We start from the raw sequence: 21,539 nt of genomic DNA, 5'->3' as shown, positions 1-21,539 counted from the left end.
CATTTGCTTATCACTAAGTGTTTATTTTTTCCATTAAAGGACTGTACAAGTGGTAATTTTCTTTAAATATATACAGGGTACACCATACAAAATGATAAACTTCAAAAATCCGGCATTTTCAAAAATCCGGCAGTCCTCAGGTCCCGAGGTTGCCGGATTTTTGAATGTCAACCTGTACTAAGGTGGGAGGGGTGGTGAAACATTTTAATTGTGTACAAAGTGGACCTCTGTAAGGGACACTGTCCTAGCCTCCTGATAGTAGGAGTTTCATGATATTAAACCAAATCATCACTAAGTGGGTGTGTGCTTTGACTTGGCCAACCCCTTTTTAAGGTGGAAAGAGTCTTAGGTATATGTATGTACCTCTTTGAACTATATTCCTGTTAGTTTTGTTTAACTATATCTTCACTCCAGAGTATTGATGGAACCACGACGAAAAAGCAAAAAGATAGGAGTTCGAGGAATCTTTCCAAGTGCGCGTGTCGTGCGTGGTGTGGACTGGCAGTGGGAAGACCAGGATGGTGGCAATGGACGTCGAGGAAAAGTATCTGAAATCCAGGATTGGTCAGCTGCTTCCCCACGTTCAGCTGCGTATGTCATCTGGGATAATGGAGCCAAGAACCTATATCGGGTTGGCTTTGAAGGAATGGTAAAGGACATTATGGTTTTGGTTATATTCATTAGAAGGAAACTGTGTTAACACAATTAATTTATTAAAAAATATATATATTTTTGAGCAGGGTACAAGGGTACAAGGAACTAAAGGCATGTTTTGCTTGGTACAATTATTAGTCTACCACAGCCAATGGCTGGTGACACATCATACCTGGCATCATATTTGGATAAATTATCAGGCTCCTATTTTGCAGCTTGAAGCAAAATAGCCCCATTCAGAAACAAAGAATTAGTGTCCAAGCCAATTGTTTGATGATCAACATCAAGCCATGAATGATCATCGTTGAGCAATAATCACACTGAGCAAAACATGTATACATACATAATACATACATATACCAATGGCTTTTTCCCCTTACAAGGGAAGTAGCCAAAGTCAAAGGCATAAATCCACTCCCACTCATTTCATTCCCACATACTCCACTCCCATTCACCACCCCTCCCTCCCTCTTTTCTTGGCTCCTCTGGGATGATGGGTCATCCCTGCATCTTACCTACTGCCTTGGGTCAGAAACAATATAGCAAGACACAGCACATCCACAGCAAGGCTGCTTCAGTTAATTGGTAACCCCCCTTCTCTGTGTCTTCATCTAGAAAAAGAGAAGACAGGTAGAAATCCCTTCAGACTGCATCAAAATATCCTTCACATCACATTAACTCCCTCAATCCCTAGTCCCCCACACACTCCCTTCCATGTACCACAGCATCATCCATACACAACTATTTTCCACTCATCCCTATCTTCTATCTTCTCCTTTCCTCAAAAGCAAAATATTCCTTAAGATAAAAGGGACAACAAATGGGTCTGGCATTGGTAATAGTTGGGTGAACCAACCCACCCCCCCTTACATGAGGAAAAGGGTCTTTAGGTATATTTGTATGTATGTATTGATATATATATATATATATATATTTACCTAGTTGTTTACCTTTTTTTGCCTACCCTGTGGTGGGGGAAGAGAATGCTACCACCAAGTCTTTCCACTTGAGTCGTAAGAGGTGACAAAAAATGGGACGGGGGATGGGATTAGGAGTCCTACTACCTGTAGCCCCAAATTGGACATTCCTAAAAAAAATTTAAGTCATAAGAGGGTCTGGGAGTTTTCCAACTAGTACCCTAAGGTTTGGGTCTTTTAATGTGTGTGGATGTGGTACAGATGAGAGTAAAAGGGAAGAGATAGGCAGTATGTTTGCAAGAAGATGGATGTGCTGGCTTTGAGTGAAACTAAAATGAAAGGGAAGGGAGAGTGTGAGTTTGGGAGTGTAGCTGGGAGGTACTCAGGAGTGAAGAGGGGACGAGGGAGAGAAGGGGTATACTGTCACGGAGTGGAGATGGGAAAGGAGAAAATTTTAAAAATGGATGATGGCAAATTTTGCCTAAGTCAAGAAACGACTGTTCTAATCCCCAACCCTATCGCACTCCGTGTCCAGGTTCTTTAAAAGAGGGGTAAGTTTTAAATATTTATTTACAAAAATAAACAATATGTAAATCGAATAAACAAACCCCAAAAACTATACACATCTGACTGAAACTATCACTGTATGAAAATGAATTTACACAAGATTGATAACAAAGAAATTTATAAAGGTAAAAAGATCTTACAAATTTACATTCAAAAACAAATCTAAATTTAAAAATTCACGTGAGATATAACCCGAATCGGATTGATTGAATTCAAAACTATTAAAAACTGCTATTAACACAAAGGTACAAAATATGTCACTTAATGAAGTTCAAAATGAAACTAGAATAGAACACATACGGGTAAGAAAATGGACAAGCCAGAAAGACCCTCCTACATTCTAATTTTCCCCAAAATGTGATCTAAGAAAAATGGTAAAATACCCCGTAGTAAAAATGACACGTAAGTTAAATATAAAATAAAAAGGTGGAGAGAAAAACAGAGATGAACTAAAAGTCTAATTGACAAAGTTCAACTCAAAACTATCCCCAAAAGGTATCTACACCAAGGGAAATAGAAACAAAATTTGATCACCCACGAGAAAACCTAATCTAACTTAACCCAAAAAAAAGGAAATTTCCACAGAGTTAATAAAAGGACACTGGCAAAAGCCTTCCGACACGCCAGGTCCAGAATTGGTATCTCCAAAAGGGGATCCTACCTCTCACACACAAAAAAACTTACGGTACTACCTAGGTGCCTTGCACACCTTAGGTGACGGGGGAAAATGTCTCCCTCAAGGAGACGAGAGCGGCACGGATTGTCGACCCGTGGCCGATGAGAACGAAAAAGCTCTCGAAACGAGAAGGTTCCGGGTTTTATAGTACAGGGATGACCCAAGATGGTCAGAATGCCAAAAGTTACAGAACAGGAAGAGTTTCCCTATTCTATATGCACACGGCACAGAAATCTAATCCTAACTACACTTTTCTAAGGGAACCCATACAGAAAACATATACAAATACATACATAAAAAATAAATCTTAATTCTAATACAATAAAAAGTATATAATATACAATTGGATGGCAACATCAACGACATATCTGTGTGTGACCCAGCCGACCGGGCAATTGAATGTTGCCATACGCGGTCAAATTAAGATATTCAAGGTGTCCAGGATTGTGCGACGCAGCGCATGTCTGGACACAGAAATACAACAAAAATACAAAAAGGAATGCACAAGTGACCAGTTAACCACTTCAGTACGGGACTTAAATCTCGCGGGCAGCAGCCAATGCCAGCCGTATGACGTCACGTAATAATATTCTTATCATAAAATATAGTTGCCGCTTATATCGATCGTTCTCTCTTTCACCCGCGAATTTTGAAAACCACAGAGAATGGGATTCAGGGCACATTTGGGAGAATGTAAAAACACAGGGGCGACTACAATAAATATAATCAAGACGCCGATATGGCAGCGTCGCGAATCCACTTGCTCCTCATGACGCCTACGTGTGCGGCACCGTATGGAAGGGGTTAAAAGTAATCTGGTTACACACAGAAGAAAAGAACATTCCACATTAAAAAGTAAAAGAAAATATTCAACTTAGCAATAAGTCGAGACGACACAAACGGCTACGGCCTGTCTTGACCCAAAGCAATTAGCCAAGACCTGACCGGTTCTGACCCTGCTTGGGTCAACTTGGACCAGGTGTGTGAGGGGGGGGTGACGTGACGTGCATGTCGACTGTGTGCAACCATCCACATCACGAAAGAAATCACGTGACGCTTTGAATACGTGACAATACTAGAAAGTGAAGAGATAAGTAAGCATGTAGTGAAGTGGAAGGAGGTTTCATCAAGGTTGATGTAGATGAAGGTGAAGCTGGGAAGGGAGATATGGGTATTTGTAAATGCGTATGGGCCTGGTAGAAGAGCGTAGATAAAAGGGAGGTTCTTTGGGTAGATATAAATGAGTGCATAGAGGGATTAGGGAGAAATGTCAATATAGTTGTTTTGGGAGACCTTAATGCTAGGGTAGGGAATGAACCAATAGACAGAGTGATTGGGAAGTATGGAGTTCCAGGTAAAAATTGTAGTGGATAATTGATGGTGGAGATTTGTCTTGAAAGAGAGTTGATGATAGCAAATACAGTGTTTAGGAAGAAAGTCAAGCATAAGTACACATGGGAGAGGGTGGTGGATGGAAGGGTGGCAGATAGAGCATTAATGGACTATATAGTGGTGACCAGGAGTATGGTAGGAAGAGTTAAGGATGCACATGTTTTAAGGGGGGAGAGTAGCGGAATATCAGATCATTTTCTGGTGGAAGGTAAATTGAGAGTGGAGAATAGGTGGAGAAAGAGGAAAAGGGGCAGAAGGTAGGGAGGTACTTTGAGTGAACTTCTTAAATGAGAAAGAAAAGGAGGAGTATAAGAAGCTGAGAGAGGAGTGGGAAGGAGTGAAGGATAGAGTGGAACTAGGAGTGGAGGAGGAAGGGGGATGGTTCAAGGAGGGAGTCATAGGGTGTACAAAGATGGTGTGTGGAATAAGGAGAGCAGGAGAAAATAGAAGGAAGGGTAATGATTGGTGGGATGAGGAAGCAAAGAAGGGTGTAGAAGAGAAGAAATAGGCATTCATAGATTGGCTACAAATTAGGAAGAGGGAATTGTGTGAGAGGTACAAAGTAAAGAGAAGGAAAGTTAAGCATAAGATAAAGGAGGCAAAGAGGAGAGCAGATGTGAAATGGGATAAGAGTATGACAAATTTTGAAAGTAATAAAAAGATGTTTTGGAAAGAAATTAAGAGAGGAGGAGGAGGTGAATGTAGTTGCAGTGGGAAGCACTAAGAAAATGACAGTGATGAGTGAGGAAAATTAAGGAGAAATAGGGAAAGATGAAGTGAAAGCAGCTGTTAAGTTGATGAGAGCAGGTAAGGCACCTGGGTTCGATGGATGCCATGCAGAATGTCTGAAGAAAGGAGGTACAATTATGGTGGACTGACTGGTGAGGTTATTTAATGATTTTTTAAGAGAGGGTAGAGTGCCGGAGGACTGGAGGAGTGCCATTTAACTTTGGCTACCTCCCATGTAAAGGGGAAAAGCCCTTAGTATATGTATGTTTTAATTTTATTTGTTTTTATATAATGTATAAGAGAGGAAGAGTTTAAATGTGTTTGAGATGAAATGTGTGAGAAGTATGGTAGGGGTTACAAGGCTGGATAGAATGAGAAACAAGGAGGTGAGGAGGAGATTGGGGAGTAGAAAAGGAGTTGGGAGATAGGGTTGATGAAATAGTATTGGGATGGTTTAGACATGGAAAGATTAGTAAAAGAAGTGTGAAAGGCAAAGATGGTTGGAGTGAACATGACCAAGGATGGGATGGATGGATGGGGTAAAAGGGACATTGAGAAAGAGGGAGATGGTTGTTGAGGAAGGAAAGAAGACAGAAGATAGAGGTCAGTGGAGAATGGTTGTGTATGGATGATACTGTGATGCATGGAAGGGAGTGGGTGATTGTTTTGGGTGTTAGGGAGTGGTTATGTGTGAATGATATTTTGACGTAGCCCATAGCAATTTCTCCCCATCTTCTCTTTTTCTGCAAGAAGGAACGAAGGGGAGGGGGGTTGCCAATTAAATGAAGCAGCCTTGCTGTGGATGTGCTGTGTCTTGCCGTATTGCTTCTGACCCAGGGCAGTGGGCAAAATGCAGGGGATGACCCGTCATCCATTAGGAGCTAAGATAAAAGGAGGGTAAATAGGAGTGGAGTGGGTGGGGATGAAATGGATGGGAGTGGAATTATGCCTTTTGACTGGCTATTTCTCTTGTAAGAGGGAAAAAGCCCTTGGTATATGTATGTATTTATATATATGTATTAAACTTAAGAGTATGTTGTAGTACATAGAAACACGTGTAAAAAAAAATTAATCTGAATTATTATTTCTTGTAACAGCAACTTAAACATGTCATTGATTTGTATAGGCTGACCTAAAAGTGGTGAATGATGCCAAAGGGGGAACTGTGTATCGTGACCACCTTCCACATCTCGGTGAGCAAAATCCAGGCCGGTCAGGTCCTCACGGTTTAGCCATCGGAGATCAAGTAAGTGTAAGAATTGTTCCACGGCTGCCTTGTTCCTGTCTTGGGTAGATGTAACATTCAGGTGTGAGAGGTGAGATGGGTTACTTGGGTAGGTTATTTATATGATTTTTTTTTTTTTTTTTTTTTTTTTTCTCCTCCTCTCTCTGTTTCTGATAAGGATTTTCAGTGTTATATCTATAGGGAATAACTTATATTTTTCCACTGTTAGGTCTGAGAATAGGATTTTGAGAAGAAAGATATACCTATGACTATGAAATGAATGATTATTTGATGTGACCCAAAAGGATTTCTTCTTGAGTTAATGAGGAGTAAGGGTTGCTGTATGATGAAATAGTCAGAATAAACCAGTTTCAGGTGTCAGACCTGCTGTGGAGGTGCTGTATTTTGCTGCATTGCATCTGACACATGCAGTGGATGAGGTACAAGGATGACTTTATTTTCATAAGGAGCTGGGGGAAAACATGGTTGAAAGGGTGGGTGCATACCTTGGATGGCCACCTCCCTTATAAGGGGGGAAGGCTATTTGATATATATGTTTGTATTCATAGTATAATTTTATATTTGGATAGTCCCATGCTACAAGAGGCAGAGATAAAGGGGACAACAAATGGGCATTGTATGGGTGAAGGGTAGGCATATGCCTTGTCTGGGCCCCTACCCCCCTTAGAAGGGGGAAGGCCTTTTTACTATATGTATTCATGTTTGTAAGAAGGTAAATGGGTGACAGTCCTCATAGAGCCAACATGTGGTGGTAGTTAGGGTTTAGTCAGAATTTTCTGATCTCTGACAAAGGTATTTATACCTAACTACCTTACACAACAGTTAACCTCAGAAACTATGTGTAAAAATGAATCTAAATGGAATGGAGGTGAATTTATTTTAACCAGTAAGGAAAGAAATCCTAATATGGGAGTAGTCTGTGGCCTTAATGTAGATGATAGATAGGTTTTAGTGGAATAGTGTGAACAGAGATGTTGCTTGAGGTTTTAGGACATAGTTGTGAAGAAATGAATGTAACCCATCCAGTCTCTCACCTGACACCTGTAATCACCTGCCTGCTGCATCCCATTACCGCTTGTCCAATTAATGTGTATGTAATGGACTTGAATGGCAAGTAGTTACATTTTCGTGTTATTTTTTGACAGTAAATAATCATTTCTATGAAGTCTGTTTCCTTGTTGTTTGAGTTGTTGTAAATTATATTTCATTGTATAATATAAGAACATGTGTATTTTTGTATGTGTGAAGTGTTGTAATTTTTTTGATGGATTGCTTTTGAATGCATGGTAAGATGCAAAAATCAACATATTTAATAAGAACTTTAGATCCTATAGATGTGTAAAAGGTAATATGACACATTTTGAAGCAGGAATAATTAAATTTGTTTTACATAAAGGACTGTTTATATTTGTAAATTTAGATAAGTTTTTCAAACCAATTTTGCTACAGGACATATGGTTTTGGCTGCATATTATTGTGGCATTAAAAGCTGCTAAGTAGCATGCAGCTGATATTTTAGGGTCTATATGTGGTGCCTCTACGGACCAGAGCCACGTGTCATTTTTGTGGTAGAGGAAATCTCTATTCACAGAGAAATGATGATACTTTATTATACTGTGACTGTCCCTCCATTATGCTGTCCTCCCACTCTTGTTACTGTCCTGTACCATTTCTCTGAATATTCATTTTCTCATTTTGCCTAACCCTGTGGTGGGGGATAAGAATACTGCCACCAAGTCTTTCCACTTGAGTCGTATGAGGCAACAAAAATGGGACGGGGATAGGACTAGGCATCCTTCTCCCTGTAGCCCCAAAGGGGACATTCCTAAAAAAAGTAAAGGCATAAGAGGGTCTGGGAGGAGTTTTCCAACCAGTACCCTAAGGTTTGGGTCTTTTAATGTACATGGATGTGGTACAGATGAGAGTTAAAGAGAAAAGATAGGCAGTATGTTTGTGAGAAGAAGGATGTGTTGGCTTTGAGTGAAACTAAATTGAAAGGGGGCCAAGTGTGAGTTTGGAAATGTAGTTGGGAGGATCTCAGGAGTGAAGAGAGGATGAAGGAAAGAAGGGGTGGCTATACTAGTAAGTGAAGAGATAGGTAAGTGTGTAGTGGAGTGGAAGGAGGTTTCTTTAAGGTTAATGTGGATGAAGGTGAAACTGGGAAGGGCGATGTGGGTTTTTGTAAATGCATATAGACCTGGTAGTGAGAAGAGTGTAGAAGAAAGGGAGGCTTTTTGGATAGATTTAAATGAGTGCATAGATGGTTTAGGGAGAGGAAAGGGTGGTAGAGAGAGCATTAATGGACTATATAGTGGTAACCAGGAGTATAGTAGGAATAGTTAAGGATGTACATGTTCTAAGGGGAGAGAGTGGGGGAATATCAGATCATTTTTTGGTGGAAGGTAAGTTGAGAGTGGAGGATAGATGGAGAAAGAGGAAAAGGACAGAAGGTAGGGAGGTACTTAAAGTGAACTGCTTAAATGAGAAAGAAAAGGAGGAGTACAAGAAGAAGCTGAGAGAGGAGTGGGAGGGAGTGAAGGATAGAGTAGAACTAGGAGTGGAGGAGGAATGGGGATGGTTCAAGGAGGGAGTCACAAGGTGTGCAAAGATGGTGTATGGAACAAGGAGGATGGGAGGAAATAGAAGGAAGGGTAGTGAGTGGTGGGATGATGAAGCAAGGAAGTTTGTAGAAGAGAAGAAGCGAGCTTTCACAGATTGGTTACAAAATCAGATAAGAGAATCGTATGAAAAGTACTAATAAAAGAGAAGTAAAGCATAAGATAAAGGGGCCAAAGAGGAGAGCAGATGTGAAATGGGGTAAAAGTATGACAGAAAATTTTGAATGTAATAAAAAGATGTTTTGGAACGAAATTAAGATAGGAAGAGGATCTGAATCAAGTAGAGAAGAAAAGATAAAAGGTGCAGATACATGATAATGGAAGAGAATGCAGTGAGAGGAAGATGGGCAGAGTATTTTAGGGAGTTGTTAAATGTGAAGGAGGATAGGGAGGGAAAGGTAGTTGCAGTGGGTGGAAAGTGCAAAGAAAATGACCATGATGAGTGAGGAAAAGGGAGGAGAAATAAGGAAAGGTAAAGGGGCATAGGGAAAGGGGGATATCTGTTGAGGAAAGAAGGGAGGAGACAGAAAATAGGGGTGAGTGTAAAATGGTTGTGTATGGATGATGCTGTGGTACATGGAAAGGAGTGGGTAGGGGGTTAGGTAGTATGTGTGAATGATCTTTTGACACAGCCCAAAGGGATTTCTCCCCATCTCTCTGCATGAGGGAATGGAGATGGGTTGTCGTCAATTAAACATAGCAGCCTTGCTGTGGATGTGCTGTGTCTTGTTGCATTGCTTCTGACCCAGGGCAATGGGTGAGATGCAGGGATGACCTGTCATCCAGGAGGATCCAAGAAAAGAGAGAGGGAGGGGTGGTAAATGGGAGTAGTGTATGTGAGGGTGAAATGTGTGGGACTTTGGCTACTTTCCTTCTAATGGGGAAAAATCCTTTGGTATATGTATGTATGTATGTATGTACATATGGTTTGTGTAGATAATGTGTAAAATTGTTGTAGAAGCTGAGGTTGAAAAAAACACATCCGAAGCTTTGGGCTGATTTACTCAGACTTATTTATATACACTTGGCCGGCCATGACATCAGGTCAGTTCTGAAGCTTCGAAACCCGACACAAACAAACGAGTGGTTACAATCAACAGCTTATGACCAATGGATGAACTCGTGACACACATCACAGGTTGGGAAACAGGTTGTCATGGAATAAGGCAGTTAGAAGAGCCCTGAGCAAATCATATACATACACATCCTCTACATACATAGATATGTACCTGCCAACAGCCATATATACACTACAATTGCATTGCCACTGTTTACAGTAAACTGATGCATGTTTTTAAATGAGTAGTATTGGAAATTCATTTACATTGTGTTTCCAAAACTGCTCATTTATAAACATGTACCATTTTATTATAAACACTGACAGTAGAATTTTATACATTATCTACACAAGTCATATGTATTGTAACATTATTTTGTGGATGTGGTGTGTCTTCCTGCATTGCTTTTGACCTGGGCAGTGGGTAGGAGACAGAGATGACCCTTGATCTATGAGGAGCTAAGATGAGAGGGAAACAAGGGTAGTGGATGGGAGTGGAATAGGTTGGAGTGGGTGCATGCCTTGATTGGTTACCTCCCTTGTAAGAGGGAAGAAGCCCTTGGTATGTAGATAGATAGCATTGGAAATAATTTTAATACAGAAGGGATTAAATAGAATTGTTAGAACAGTGATATAACAAGAAGAGATTAGTTCATCATTTCTGGACAAATCAAGCACTTTTTCAATGTGAACAAATTGTGAGTTTCATCACATAAGAGTATGGTGGTCAGTCTTGGAGTGCTTGTTTTGTGATGTGAGTGTGCACCTGTTTTTGTGTGGATTTTGTATTGATCTTGCTAGGAGGGACCAATGACTGATACCTGCATTTGATGGTCCAGCAAGATGGAGAGCAAAGTCCATTTTCAGAGCCCATCAAACCCCTCACCTCCTTCAGGAGGTGCAGCCCTAAGGGGCATGACACTCTCCAGACCAGGCTCAAGATCTATTAACTCTAACTCTATGATATTTTGACATTGCCGGGAGGGATTTCTCCCCCATTTTCTCTTTTTTCTGCATGAGGGGACAGAGAGGTGGGGTGGCCAATTAAATGAAGCAGCCTTGCTGTGGATGTAATGTGTCTTGCTACATTGCTTCTGACCCAGGGCAGCAGGCAGGATACAGGGATGATCCTTCATCCATAAGAAGCCAAGATGAGGGGGAGGAAAGTGTGGTGGATGGGAGTGGAATGGGTGGGAATGGATATGTGCCTTTTGATTTGGCTACATCCCTTATAAGGGGGGACAAAGCCCTTGTTATATAGAACAGATAAAATAGTATTTATTACACTTTTTCACACATGGAGAGCTGACAACTGGCAACTGCTCCCTCCTACTACTTTCAGCCATTGACAGAAACAATTCCACACTGATACAACAGGATAGCAGTCCAAAGTTTCTTCCTAGAGAAATCTGTGGGAGGTTTCAAGGACCTTTGCCAGGCACTGTGGGGCTGTGGGTTTTCCACTTGGTGAAACGTGATGCACCAACTGATTTGATTTGCTTGAGGTTGTGCAGGAGGAATTCAGTCATTTCTAATGTGGGCAGCAAGTATGCCATTCTTGAGGCATATGGACAGGTACAGTGTAGGTGTCTATGGAATCTTCGAAGGATTGAAAGTTGAAAAACATTATGAAAGATTGTAATAGTTTGGGAACTCTTGATCTGCTGGATATTTTAGCAACTTAAATTGTAGATGTCCAAGGAGGGTAATCGTCTTCGCCATGTGAGCTTTTCACTGAAGTACTGTGGAAGGCACCTGTGCTGAGGTTTAGTTTGAATGAATGGCATGAACTGTTTATCACTTTGATAGTCATATATAAAGTACATATTTCAGTATTGATTTTTTTCCATATATGTGTGTGTGTGTTGGCATGAATATTTTGAATTTGTAGATTGACAATGTTCTCCATTCACAGCATGGTGGCAGCCATTCTTGAATTTTGCCTTAAGTGAAGCAGATTTATGTCATTATAGATGTTTTAGATTATAAGAAATGGTTGACAGATAAGTCCATTTAGATGATAGACCCTGAAGTGACATACAAGTGTAGTTAAAGTGTATATAAGATAATTTCCTTGTATATAGTTGTGATATACATCATTAAATTTGTTTAAGATAAAAAAAATGTAGATATGGTAACAGTATAGAAATGGTGATATATTTTCATGTGGCAAGAGGTTGATAGTAATATAGAGGTTTTAACATGTGAACAGCTAAATTGCAGAATATTTGCTCGATACATGATAGGTGATCAATGTATAATTTAATGTTTTATTTTTTACTTCAGGTGAATGTAGATCTTGAACTGGAGATAGTGCAGAGTCTGCAACATGGCCATGGGGGATGGACAGACGGAATGTTTGAATGTCTAGGCACTACAGGAACAGTAGTTGGCATTGATGAGGACCATGACATTGTTGTAGCCTATCCTTCTGGCAACAGGTATTTCAGAACTTGTTCAGTAATTGAGACATTCCCTTTTGGCCTTTTGCGATTTTCAAAGTATTAAAATGAATTGCACTGGCAGATTACAGTGGTTGGCTCCCTCCCTTGTTTAATATACTTACATTCCACCCAGACATTTACTTGCTTCCTTTATCTCGATTCACCCCCACATCCAGGGCCCTCATATGGGGAGGGGGGGCATATGCCCTGGAGCGGCACATTTAGGGGGGCGGCAATTCTAGTCTGGACATGCTGCCTGCAAGGTTGACAAAATAATTATAATAAAAGAAGGTCAAAGGAGCCCTGAATATTTTACCGTAATATACGAATTTTGAGTTAGAACCAATGGAATATGAAATATTTTTCCCTTATCCTTTCTGCAATAGGGACTTTAGATATAATTTTTAAAATCTGTTAAATTATTTTGCAAGCCAATAGCTAAAACAGGCTCTAAGGGATGGTGGAGATGGAAAGTGGTGATGGGAGGGGGGTGGGGGGGCACATCACAGAGAACTTTGCCCCAGGGCAGCACTTTGCCTCGGGGTGGCACTTGGGCATGTAAGGGCTCTGCTTACATCTACACCATTTACTACTTAAGTCTCCGGACTCCCAGAAGCCTCTTGCTCTTCATTCACACATTAATCCTGCCACCATTTCATTCCTAGTAAATCTCTTCACTTACTTTTGCCCTCATTCAGATTGAACTTTTTCACATTCCATTCCAAACTTGATAACAATTGTTTCAGTCTCTCCTCAGAGTTTGCTGCAAACATAGTGTTAAAAATAAAATGGCTCACTACTAGTGTCCTTACATTCTCATTTGTTGTGTAGGTTCTAGTTCCCTTCAGTTCTGTTCATCTGAAAACTAACATTTACATCCTTGTCATTAAAGCCTGTGCATGCATGTTCCCTTTTCCTTCACCATTACAGTTCAGAGCTAAGAGGAGAGGAAAACAAATGGGTGGTGGATGGGAGTGGAATGAACATAAAAAAAGGAGACTGCAAGAGACCATAAGGCTTACGTTAGGCAGTTCCATATAAATTACCACCTATCATCTCTATCCATACATACATACACCAAAGGCTTTTTCCCCCCTTATATGGGAGATAGCCAAAAGACAAGGTATAGAAACCACTCCCACTCATTCCATCCCCTACATACTCCACTCCCCTCTACTCTCTTCCCTCCCCTTATCTTGGCACCACCTGTATGGGGCAGAAACATGGAACATAAGAGAGGAAGAGAGAAGGAGTTTGAATGTGTTTGAGATGAGTTGTCTGAGAAGTATGATGGGGGTTACTAGGCTAGATAGAGTGAGAAATGAGGAGGTGAGGAGGAGAACAGGGGTGGAAAAGGAGCTGGGAGATAGGGTTGATGAAAGAATATTAGGATGGTTTGAACACATGGAAAGAATGAGTGAAGAAAGACTAGTAAAAGAGGTATGGAAGGCAGATGTGGGGGGAGTGAACATGAGGGGACGTCATAGGATGAGGTGGATGGATGGGGTGAAGGGGCTTTGGGGAAGAGGGGAATGTCTGTTGAGGAAGGACGGGAGAGGACAGAAGACAGGGGTGAATGGAGAATGGTTGTATATGGATGATGTTGTGATTGCATGAGGTGGAATGGGCGGGGTGGTGGGGGATGAGGTAGTATGCGTGAGCAAAAGTTGATGCAGCCCGAAGGGATTTCTCCCCATCCTCTCCTTTTATGCAATGGGAGGACGGAGAGGGGGGGGTCGCCAATTTAATGAAGCGGCCTTGCTGTGGATGTGCTGTGTCTTGCGACGCTGCTTCTGACCCAGGGCAGTGGACAAGGTGCAGGGATGACCCGTCATCCAGGAGGTGCTCAGATAAGAGGGAGGGTGGAGGGGTGTGTAGTGTATTCAGGGATGGAATGGGTGGAAATGATTTTATGCCTTTCCCTTTTTGGCTACCTCCCTTGTAAGGGGGAAAAAGCCTTGGTATATGTATGTATGTACCTGGATGATGGGTCATTCCTGCATCTTGTCCACTACCCTGGGTCAGAAGCACTGTCACAAGACACGGCACATCCACAGTAAGGCCGCTTCATTAATTCGGCGATCCCCCCCCCTCTCTGTCCCCTCATCCAGAAAAGGGGAAGATGGGGAGAAATCCCTTAGGGCTGCATCAATTTATTTCTCATACATACTCCCTCACCCGTCATGCATCACAGCATCATCCATACGCAATCATTCTACATTCACCCCTATCTTCTGTCCTCTCCCATCCTTCCTCAACAGACATTCATCTCTCTCCCAATGCCCCTTTTATCCCATCCATCCATCTCATCCTAGGACACCCCCTCCTGTTCACTCCTTCCACCTCTGCCTTCCACACCTCTTTTACTAATCTTTCTACACTCATTCTTTCCATGTGTCCAAGCCATCCTAATACTCTTTCATCCACCCTATCTCCCAACACCCTTTCCACCACTGTTCTCCTCCTCACATCCTCATTGCTCACTCTATCCAGCCTAGTAACCCCCATCATACTTCTCAGGCATTTCATCTCAAACCTATTCAAACTCCTTCTCTCTTCCTCTCTTATGCTCCATGTTTCTACCCCATATAGTGCTGTTGGCACAATCACTCCTTCATACAATCTCCTCTTAGTATCCATTCCCAAATGTCTATTTCTCATTACACTTTTTAATCCCCCAAGGCATTTACTTGCTTCTCTCAATCTATATTCTACTTCCACCCCCACTCCTCCCTTTCCTGTCATATTTGCACCCAAGTATCTAAAACTATCCACTTCCTCCAGTCTCTCTCTCTTAATACTCACTTCCAGTCTGCTGCCACTCTCTCCCCTTGTACATCACATCACTTTATTTTTATCCACATTTATCTTCAACGTCCCTCTTTCACACACCTTCCCAAACTCTGTCACTAACTTCCTCAGTCCCTCTGATCCTGCTACAAGTGCAGTGTCATCAGCAAACAACAGCTGGCTTATCTTCCCATTTTCTCCATTTTCTTTAACCATCTCCAATCCTCAACCCACCACCCTTGCATTCACCTCTCACACCTCCCCATCCATGTATAAATTGAACAGCCAGGGCAACATAACACATCCCTGACGAAGTCCCACCTTTACCTCAAACCACTCACTCTCTCCATTTCTAATCCTAACACAAGCTCTACTACTCTTGTAAAAACTCTTGACTGCTCTTAACAGCTTTCCTCCTATCCCATATATCTGCAATACCTCCCACAATACCTTCCTCTCTACCCTGTCATAAACCTTTTCCAAATCCATGAAAGCCCAAAAAAAAAACATCCTTACTGTTTCCTGTTGCTTTCTCACATGTCTGTCTTACCACAAAAATCTGATCTACACAATCCCTACCTGTCCTAAATCCACACTGTTCCTCACCAATTACTCCCTCTGTTCCTCTCCTGATCCTCTCAATCAAGATCCTCCCATAACCCTTCCCAACTACTCTCCTCTGGCACTCTACCCTCTCTTAAAAAAACATTAAATAACCTCACCAGCCAGTCCACCATAACTGTACCTCCTTTTTTCAGACATTCTGCATGATATCCATCCAACCCAGGTGCCTTACCTGCTCTCATCATTTTAAAAGCTGCTTTCACTTCATATATCCTTATTTCTCTTCCATTTTCCTCACTCATCACGGTCAGTTTCTTAACGCCTCTCACTGCAACTACCTTTCCCTCCTATCCTCCTTCATATTTAGCAACTCTCTAAAATACTCTGCCCACCGTCCTCTCACTGCATTCCCCTCCTCTTTCTCTTTTAATTTCTTTCCAAGATATTTTTTTTTATTACTTTCAAAATTTTCTGTCATACTCTTACCCCATTTCACATCTTCTCTCCTCTTTGCCTCCTTTATCTTATGCTTTACATCTCTTCTCTCTTTACTTTGTACCTCTCATACGATTCCCTTGTCCTGATTTGTAACCAATCTATGAAAGCTTGCTTCTTCTCTTCTACACCCTTCTTCGCTTCCTCATCCCACCACTTACTACCCTTCCTTATATTTCCTCCTGTCCTCCTTGTTCCACACACCATCTTTGCACACCTTGTGACTCCTTGAACCATCCCCATTCCTCCTCCACTCCTAGTTCTACTCTAACCTTCACTCCCTCCCACTTCTCTTTCAGCTTCTTCTTGTACTCCTCCTTTTGTTTCTCATTTAAGAAGTTCACTCTAAGTACCTCCCTACCCTCTGTCCTTTTCCTCTTTCTCCACCTATTCTCCACTCTCAGCTTACCTTCCACCAAAAAATGATCTGATATTCCCCCACTCTTTCCCCATAGAACATGTACATCCTTAACTCTTCTTACTATACTCCTGGTTACCACTATATAGTCCATTAACACTCTATCTGCCACCCTTCCATCCACCACCCTCTCCCATGTGTACTTATGCTTGACTTTCTTCCTAAACACTGTATTTGCTATCATCAACTCTCTTTCGAGACGCATCTCCACCATCAACTCTCCTTTATGAACTCTATACTTCCCAATCACTGTCTATTTCTTCATTTCCTACCCTAACATTAAACAATTCACTCCGGACTTAAATCTCGTGGGCAGCAGCCAATGCCAGCCGTACGACGTGTTGTAATAATACTCGCATCATAAAATATAGTCACCGCTTATATCGATCGTTCTCTCTTTCACCCGCGAATTTTGAAAACCACAGAGAATGGGATTCAGGGCACATTTGGGAGAATGTAAAAACACAGGGGCGACTACAATAAATATAATCAAGACGCCGACATCGGCATCCTCGCGTACCCACTTGCTCTTCATGACGCCTATGTAGGCATCATTGTATGGAAGGGGTTAAGGTCTCCCGATACAACTACATTGACATTTCTCCCTAATCCCTCTATGCTCTCATTTAAATCTACCGAAAAAGCCTCCCTTTCCTCTATGCTCTTCTCACTACCAGGCCCATACGTACTTACAAAAACCCACCTCTCCCTTTCCAGCTTCACCTTCGTCCACATTAACCCTGAAGAAACCTTCCACTCCACTACACGTTTACTTATCTCTTCATTTACTAGTATAGCCACCCCTTCTCTCCCACGTCCCCTCTTCACTCCTGAGAACCTCCCAACTACACTCCCAAACTCACTCTCCCCTCCTTTTCAACTTAGTTTCACTCAATGGCTATTTTGTTTATATGTTTATCCGGCCTGTATGGGGCAGAAACATGGAACATAAGAGAGGAAGAGAGAAGGAGTTTGAATGTGTTTGAGATGAGGTGTCTGAGAAGTATGATGGGGGTTACTAGGCTGGATAGAGTGAGAAATGAGGAGGTGAGGAGGAGAACAGGGTGGAAAGGGGGTTGGGAGATAGGGTGGATGAAAGAGTATTAGGATGGTTTGGACACATGGAAAGAATGAGTGAAGAAAGACTAGTAAAAGAGGTATGGAAGGCAGATGTGGAGGGAGTGAACATGAAGGGATGTCCTAGGATGAGGTGGATGGATGGGGTGAAGGGGGCTTTGGGGAAGAGGGAAATGTCTGTTGAGGAAGGACAGAAGACGGGTGAATGGAGAATGGTTGTGTATGGATAATGTTGTGATGCATGAGGTGGAATGGGCGGGTGGATAGGGGGTGAGGTAGTATGTGTGAGCAAAATTTGACGCAGCCCAAAGGGATTTCTCCCCGTCTTCTCCTTTTCTGCATGGGGGGATGGAGAGGGGGGTCGCCGATTTAATGAAGTGGCCTTGCTGTGGATGTGCTGTGTCTTGCGACACTGCTTCTGACCCAGGGCAGTGGACAAGGTGCAGGGATGACCTGTCATCTGGGAGGTGCTAATATGAGAGGGAGGGTGGAGGGGTGTGGAGTGTATTCAGGGATGGAATGGGTGGGAGTGATTTTATGCCTTTTCCTTTTTGGCTACCTCCCTTGTAAGGGGGAAAAAGCCTTGGTATATTTATGTATGGTTTAGGTTTAACGTCACATACTCCTCCCATCGGAAGGCTAGGACAGTGCCCCTTACAGAGGACTTTGTAGCATGGAATTTAATGAACCATGCCCTTGGTTCAACTTTGCCGGTGACAGGATTCGAACCGCGATCCCCTCAATGTTTGCCACAAGTAACAACACCCTAACCTGCTCAGCCAGCAAGCTTCACTGGATTATATTATAATTATGATAAATAGCCTTGGCTGAGTTTCTGCTTATAATTATGAGGGGGAAGAGGCCCTTGGCAAATATAGATAATCTGTACCGGATTCCTTTCCTTCCATATAAGTGGGTGGCTGAGTCAAAGTACATTAAACATTTGTCTTGTTGGATTAATATTCATTACTGATTGTTTATTTCATATTTTACAGATGGACTTTTAATCCAGCTGTTTTAACCAAAGTGGGTGGAGGTGTTGTCGTAACAACAGAAAATGGAAGTGGACAACAATTTAGTGTTGGTGACTCAGTCCAGATATGTGCCGACTTGGAACGAATGAAGATCCTTCAACGAGGACATGGGGAATGGGCAGAAGCAATGGTTCCGGTAAGAAAAGTGTTTTATCTTCTTGTCACTTTGATATCTTTCCTAAATGGTATATATATTGGAATAGGATGTGTTTGTTTTATAGAACAGTGGTGGAAAGGGGGTTGGGAGAGGGTTGATGAAAGAGTATTAGGATGGTTTGGACACATGGAAAGAATGAGTGAAGAAAGACTAGTAAAAGAGGTATGGAAGGCAGATGTGGAGGGAGTGAACATGAGGGGACGTCCTAGGATGAGATGGATGGATGGGGTGAATGGGGCTTTGGGGAAGAGGGGAATGTCTGTTGAGGAAGGACGGGAGAGGACAGAAGACAGGGGTGAATGGAGAGTGATTGTATATGAATGATGTGGGGATGCATGAGGTGGAATGGGCGGGGGGATGGGGGGTGAGGTAGTATGTGTGAGCAAATTTTTGACGCAGCCCGAAGGGATTTCTCCCCGTCTTCTTCTTTATGCATGGGGGGATGGAGAGGGGGGGGGGTCGCCAATTTAATGAAGCAGCCTTGCTGTGGATGTGCTGTACCTTGTGACACTGCTTCTGACCTAGGGCAGTGGACAAGGTGCAGGAATGACCCATCATCCTGGAGGTGCTAAGATGGGAGGGAGGGTGGAGGGGTGTGGAGTGTGTTCAGGGATGGAATGGGTGGGAGTGATTTTATGCCTTTTCCTTTTTGGCTACCTCCCTTGTAAGGAGGAAAAAGCCTTGGTATATGTATGTATGTATGTTCAATTTATACATGGATGGGGTGTTGCGAGAGGTAAATGCAAGGGTGGTGGGTCAGTGATTGGAGATGGTTAAAGAAAATGGAGAAAAGTGGGATGTATGCCAGCTGTTGTGTACAGATGACACTGCACTTGTAGCAGGATCAGGGGAGGGAATGAGGAAGTTAGTGACAGAGTTTGGGAGAGTGTGTGAAAGAAGGAAGTTGAAGATAAATGTGGGTAAAAGTAAAGTGATGAGATGTACAAGGGGTAAAAGTGGCAGCAGACTGGAAGTGAGCATTAAGGGAGAGAGGCTTGAGGAAATGGATAGTTTTAGATAGGTCCAAATGTGGCAGGAAAGGGAGGAGTGGAGGTGGAGGTAGAATGTAGGTTGAGAGAAGCGAGTAAATGCCTTGGTGGATTAAAAATGTAATGAGAAATAGACATTTGGGAATGGATGCTAAGAAGAGATTGTATGAAGAAGTGATTGTGCCACCAGCACTGTATGGGGCAGAAACATGGAACATAAGAGAGGAAGAGAAGAGTTTGAATGTGTTTGAGATGAGGTGTCTGAGAAGTATGATAGGGGTTACTAGGCTGGATAGAGTGAGAAATGAGGAGGTGAGGAGAACAAGGGTGGAAAGGGAGTTGGGAGATTGGGTAAATGAAAGAATATTGGGATAGTTTGGACACATGGAAAGAATAAGTGAAGAAAAACTAGTAAAAGAGGTGTGGAAGGCAGAGGTGGAAGGAATGAACATGAGGGGTCAACCTAGTATGAGATGGATGGATGGGGTAAAAGGGGCTTTGGGGAAGAGGGGAATGTCTGTTGAGGAAGGATGGGAGAGGACAGAAGACGGGTAAACGGAGAATGGTTGTATATGGATGATGATGTGATGCATGAGGTGGAATGGGTGGGGGGTGGGGGGTGAGGTAGTATGTGTGAGAAAAATCTGACGCAGCCCGAAGGGATCTCTCCCAGTCTTCTCCTTTTCTGCATAAGGGGACAGAGAGGGGGGGTTGCCGATTTAATGAAGCGGCCTTGCTGTGGATGTGCTGTGTCTTGCGACACTGCTTCTGACCCAGGGCAGTGGACAAGATGCAGAGATGAACCATCATCCAGGAGGTGTGAAGATAAGGGGGAGGGAAGAGGGTGGAGGGGAGTGGAGTGTATTGGGGATGAAATGGGTGAGAGTGGGTTTTTATGCCTTTGTTTTTTGACTACCTCCCTTGTAAGGGGAAAAAAGCCTTTGGTATGTATGTATGTAAAAGTAAGGTGATGAGATGCACAAGGGGTGAAAGTGGCAGCAGACTGGAAGTGAGTATTAAGGGAGAGAGATTAGAGGAAGTGGATAGTTTTAGATACTTGGGTGCAAATGTGGCAGGAAAGGGAGGAGTGGAGGTGGAGGTAGAGTGTAGATTGAGAGAAGCACGTAAATGCCTTGGTGGATTAAAAGTGTAATGAGAAATAGACATTTGTGAATGGATACTAGAAGGAGATTGTATGAAGGATTGATTGTACCAACAGCATTGTATGGGGCAGAAACATGGAACATAAGAGAGGAGGAGTTTGAATGTGTTTGAGATGAAGTGTCTGAGAAGTATGATAGGGGCTACTAGGCTGGATAGAGTGAGAAATGAGGAGGTGAGGAGGAGAACGGGGGTGGAAAGGGAGTTGGGAGATAGGGTTGATGAAAGAGTATTGGGATGGTTTGGACACACGCAAAGAATGAGTGAAAAAAGACAAGTAAAAGAGTTGTGGAAGGCAGATGTGGAAGAAGTGAACATGAGGGGATGACCTAGGATGCAGGGATGACCCGTCATCCAGGAGGGGCCAAGATGAGAGGGAGGGAAGAGGGTGGAGAGGAGTGGAGTGTGATAGGGATGGAATGGATGGGAGGGGAGTGTGATAGGGATGGAATGGATGGGAGTGGTTTTTATGCCTTTGATTTTTTGGCTACCTCCTTTATAAGGGGGGGAAAAAGCCTTTGGTATATGTATTTATGTATGTACAAGGTTGAATA

General features: G+C 42.5%; 1 protein-coding gene across 1 annotated transcript in view; it reads left to right on the top strand.

Moving 5' to 3' along the window:
- mib1 (E3 ubiquitin-protein ligase mind bomb 1) overlaps positions 1-21,539 on the top strand; it is a 51,540-nt gene that overhangs the window by 13,791 nt on the left and 16,210 nt on the right. The window contains exons 4-7 of the mRNA XM_076191237.1: positions 415-649; positions 6,062-6,181; positions 12,143-12,297; positions 18,640-18,814. Of these exons, the coding sequence (XP_076047352.1) occupies positions 415-649; positions 6,062-6,181; positions 12,143-12,297; positions 18,640-18,814 (685 nt within the window). The remainder of the gene's footprint in view (positions 1-414; positions 650-6,061; positions 6,182-12,142; positions 12,298-18,639; positions 18,815-21,539) is intronic.

This window comes from Oratosquilla oratoria, chromosome 10, assembly GCF_046742065.1.
Source record: "Oratosquilla oratoria isolate Oo_2021 chromosome 10, ASM4674206v1, whole genome shotgun sequence".
NCBI lineage: Eukaryota > Metazoa > Arthropoda > Malacostraca > Stomatopoda > Squillidae > Oratosquilla > Oratosquilla oratoria.
The sequence above is the reverse complement of the archived record's forward strand: the minus strand, read 5'-3'. Positions and strand labels throughout refer to the sequence as shown.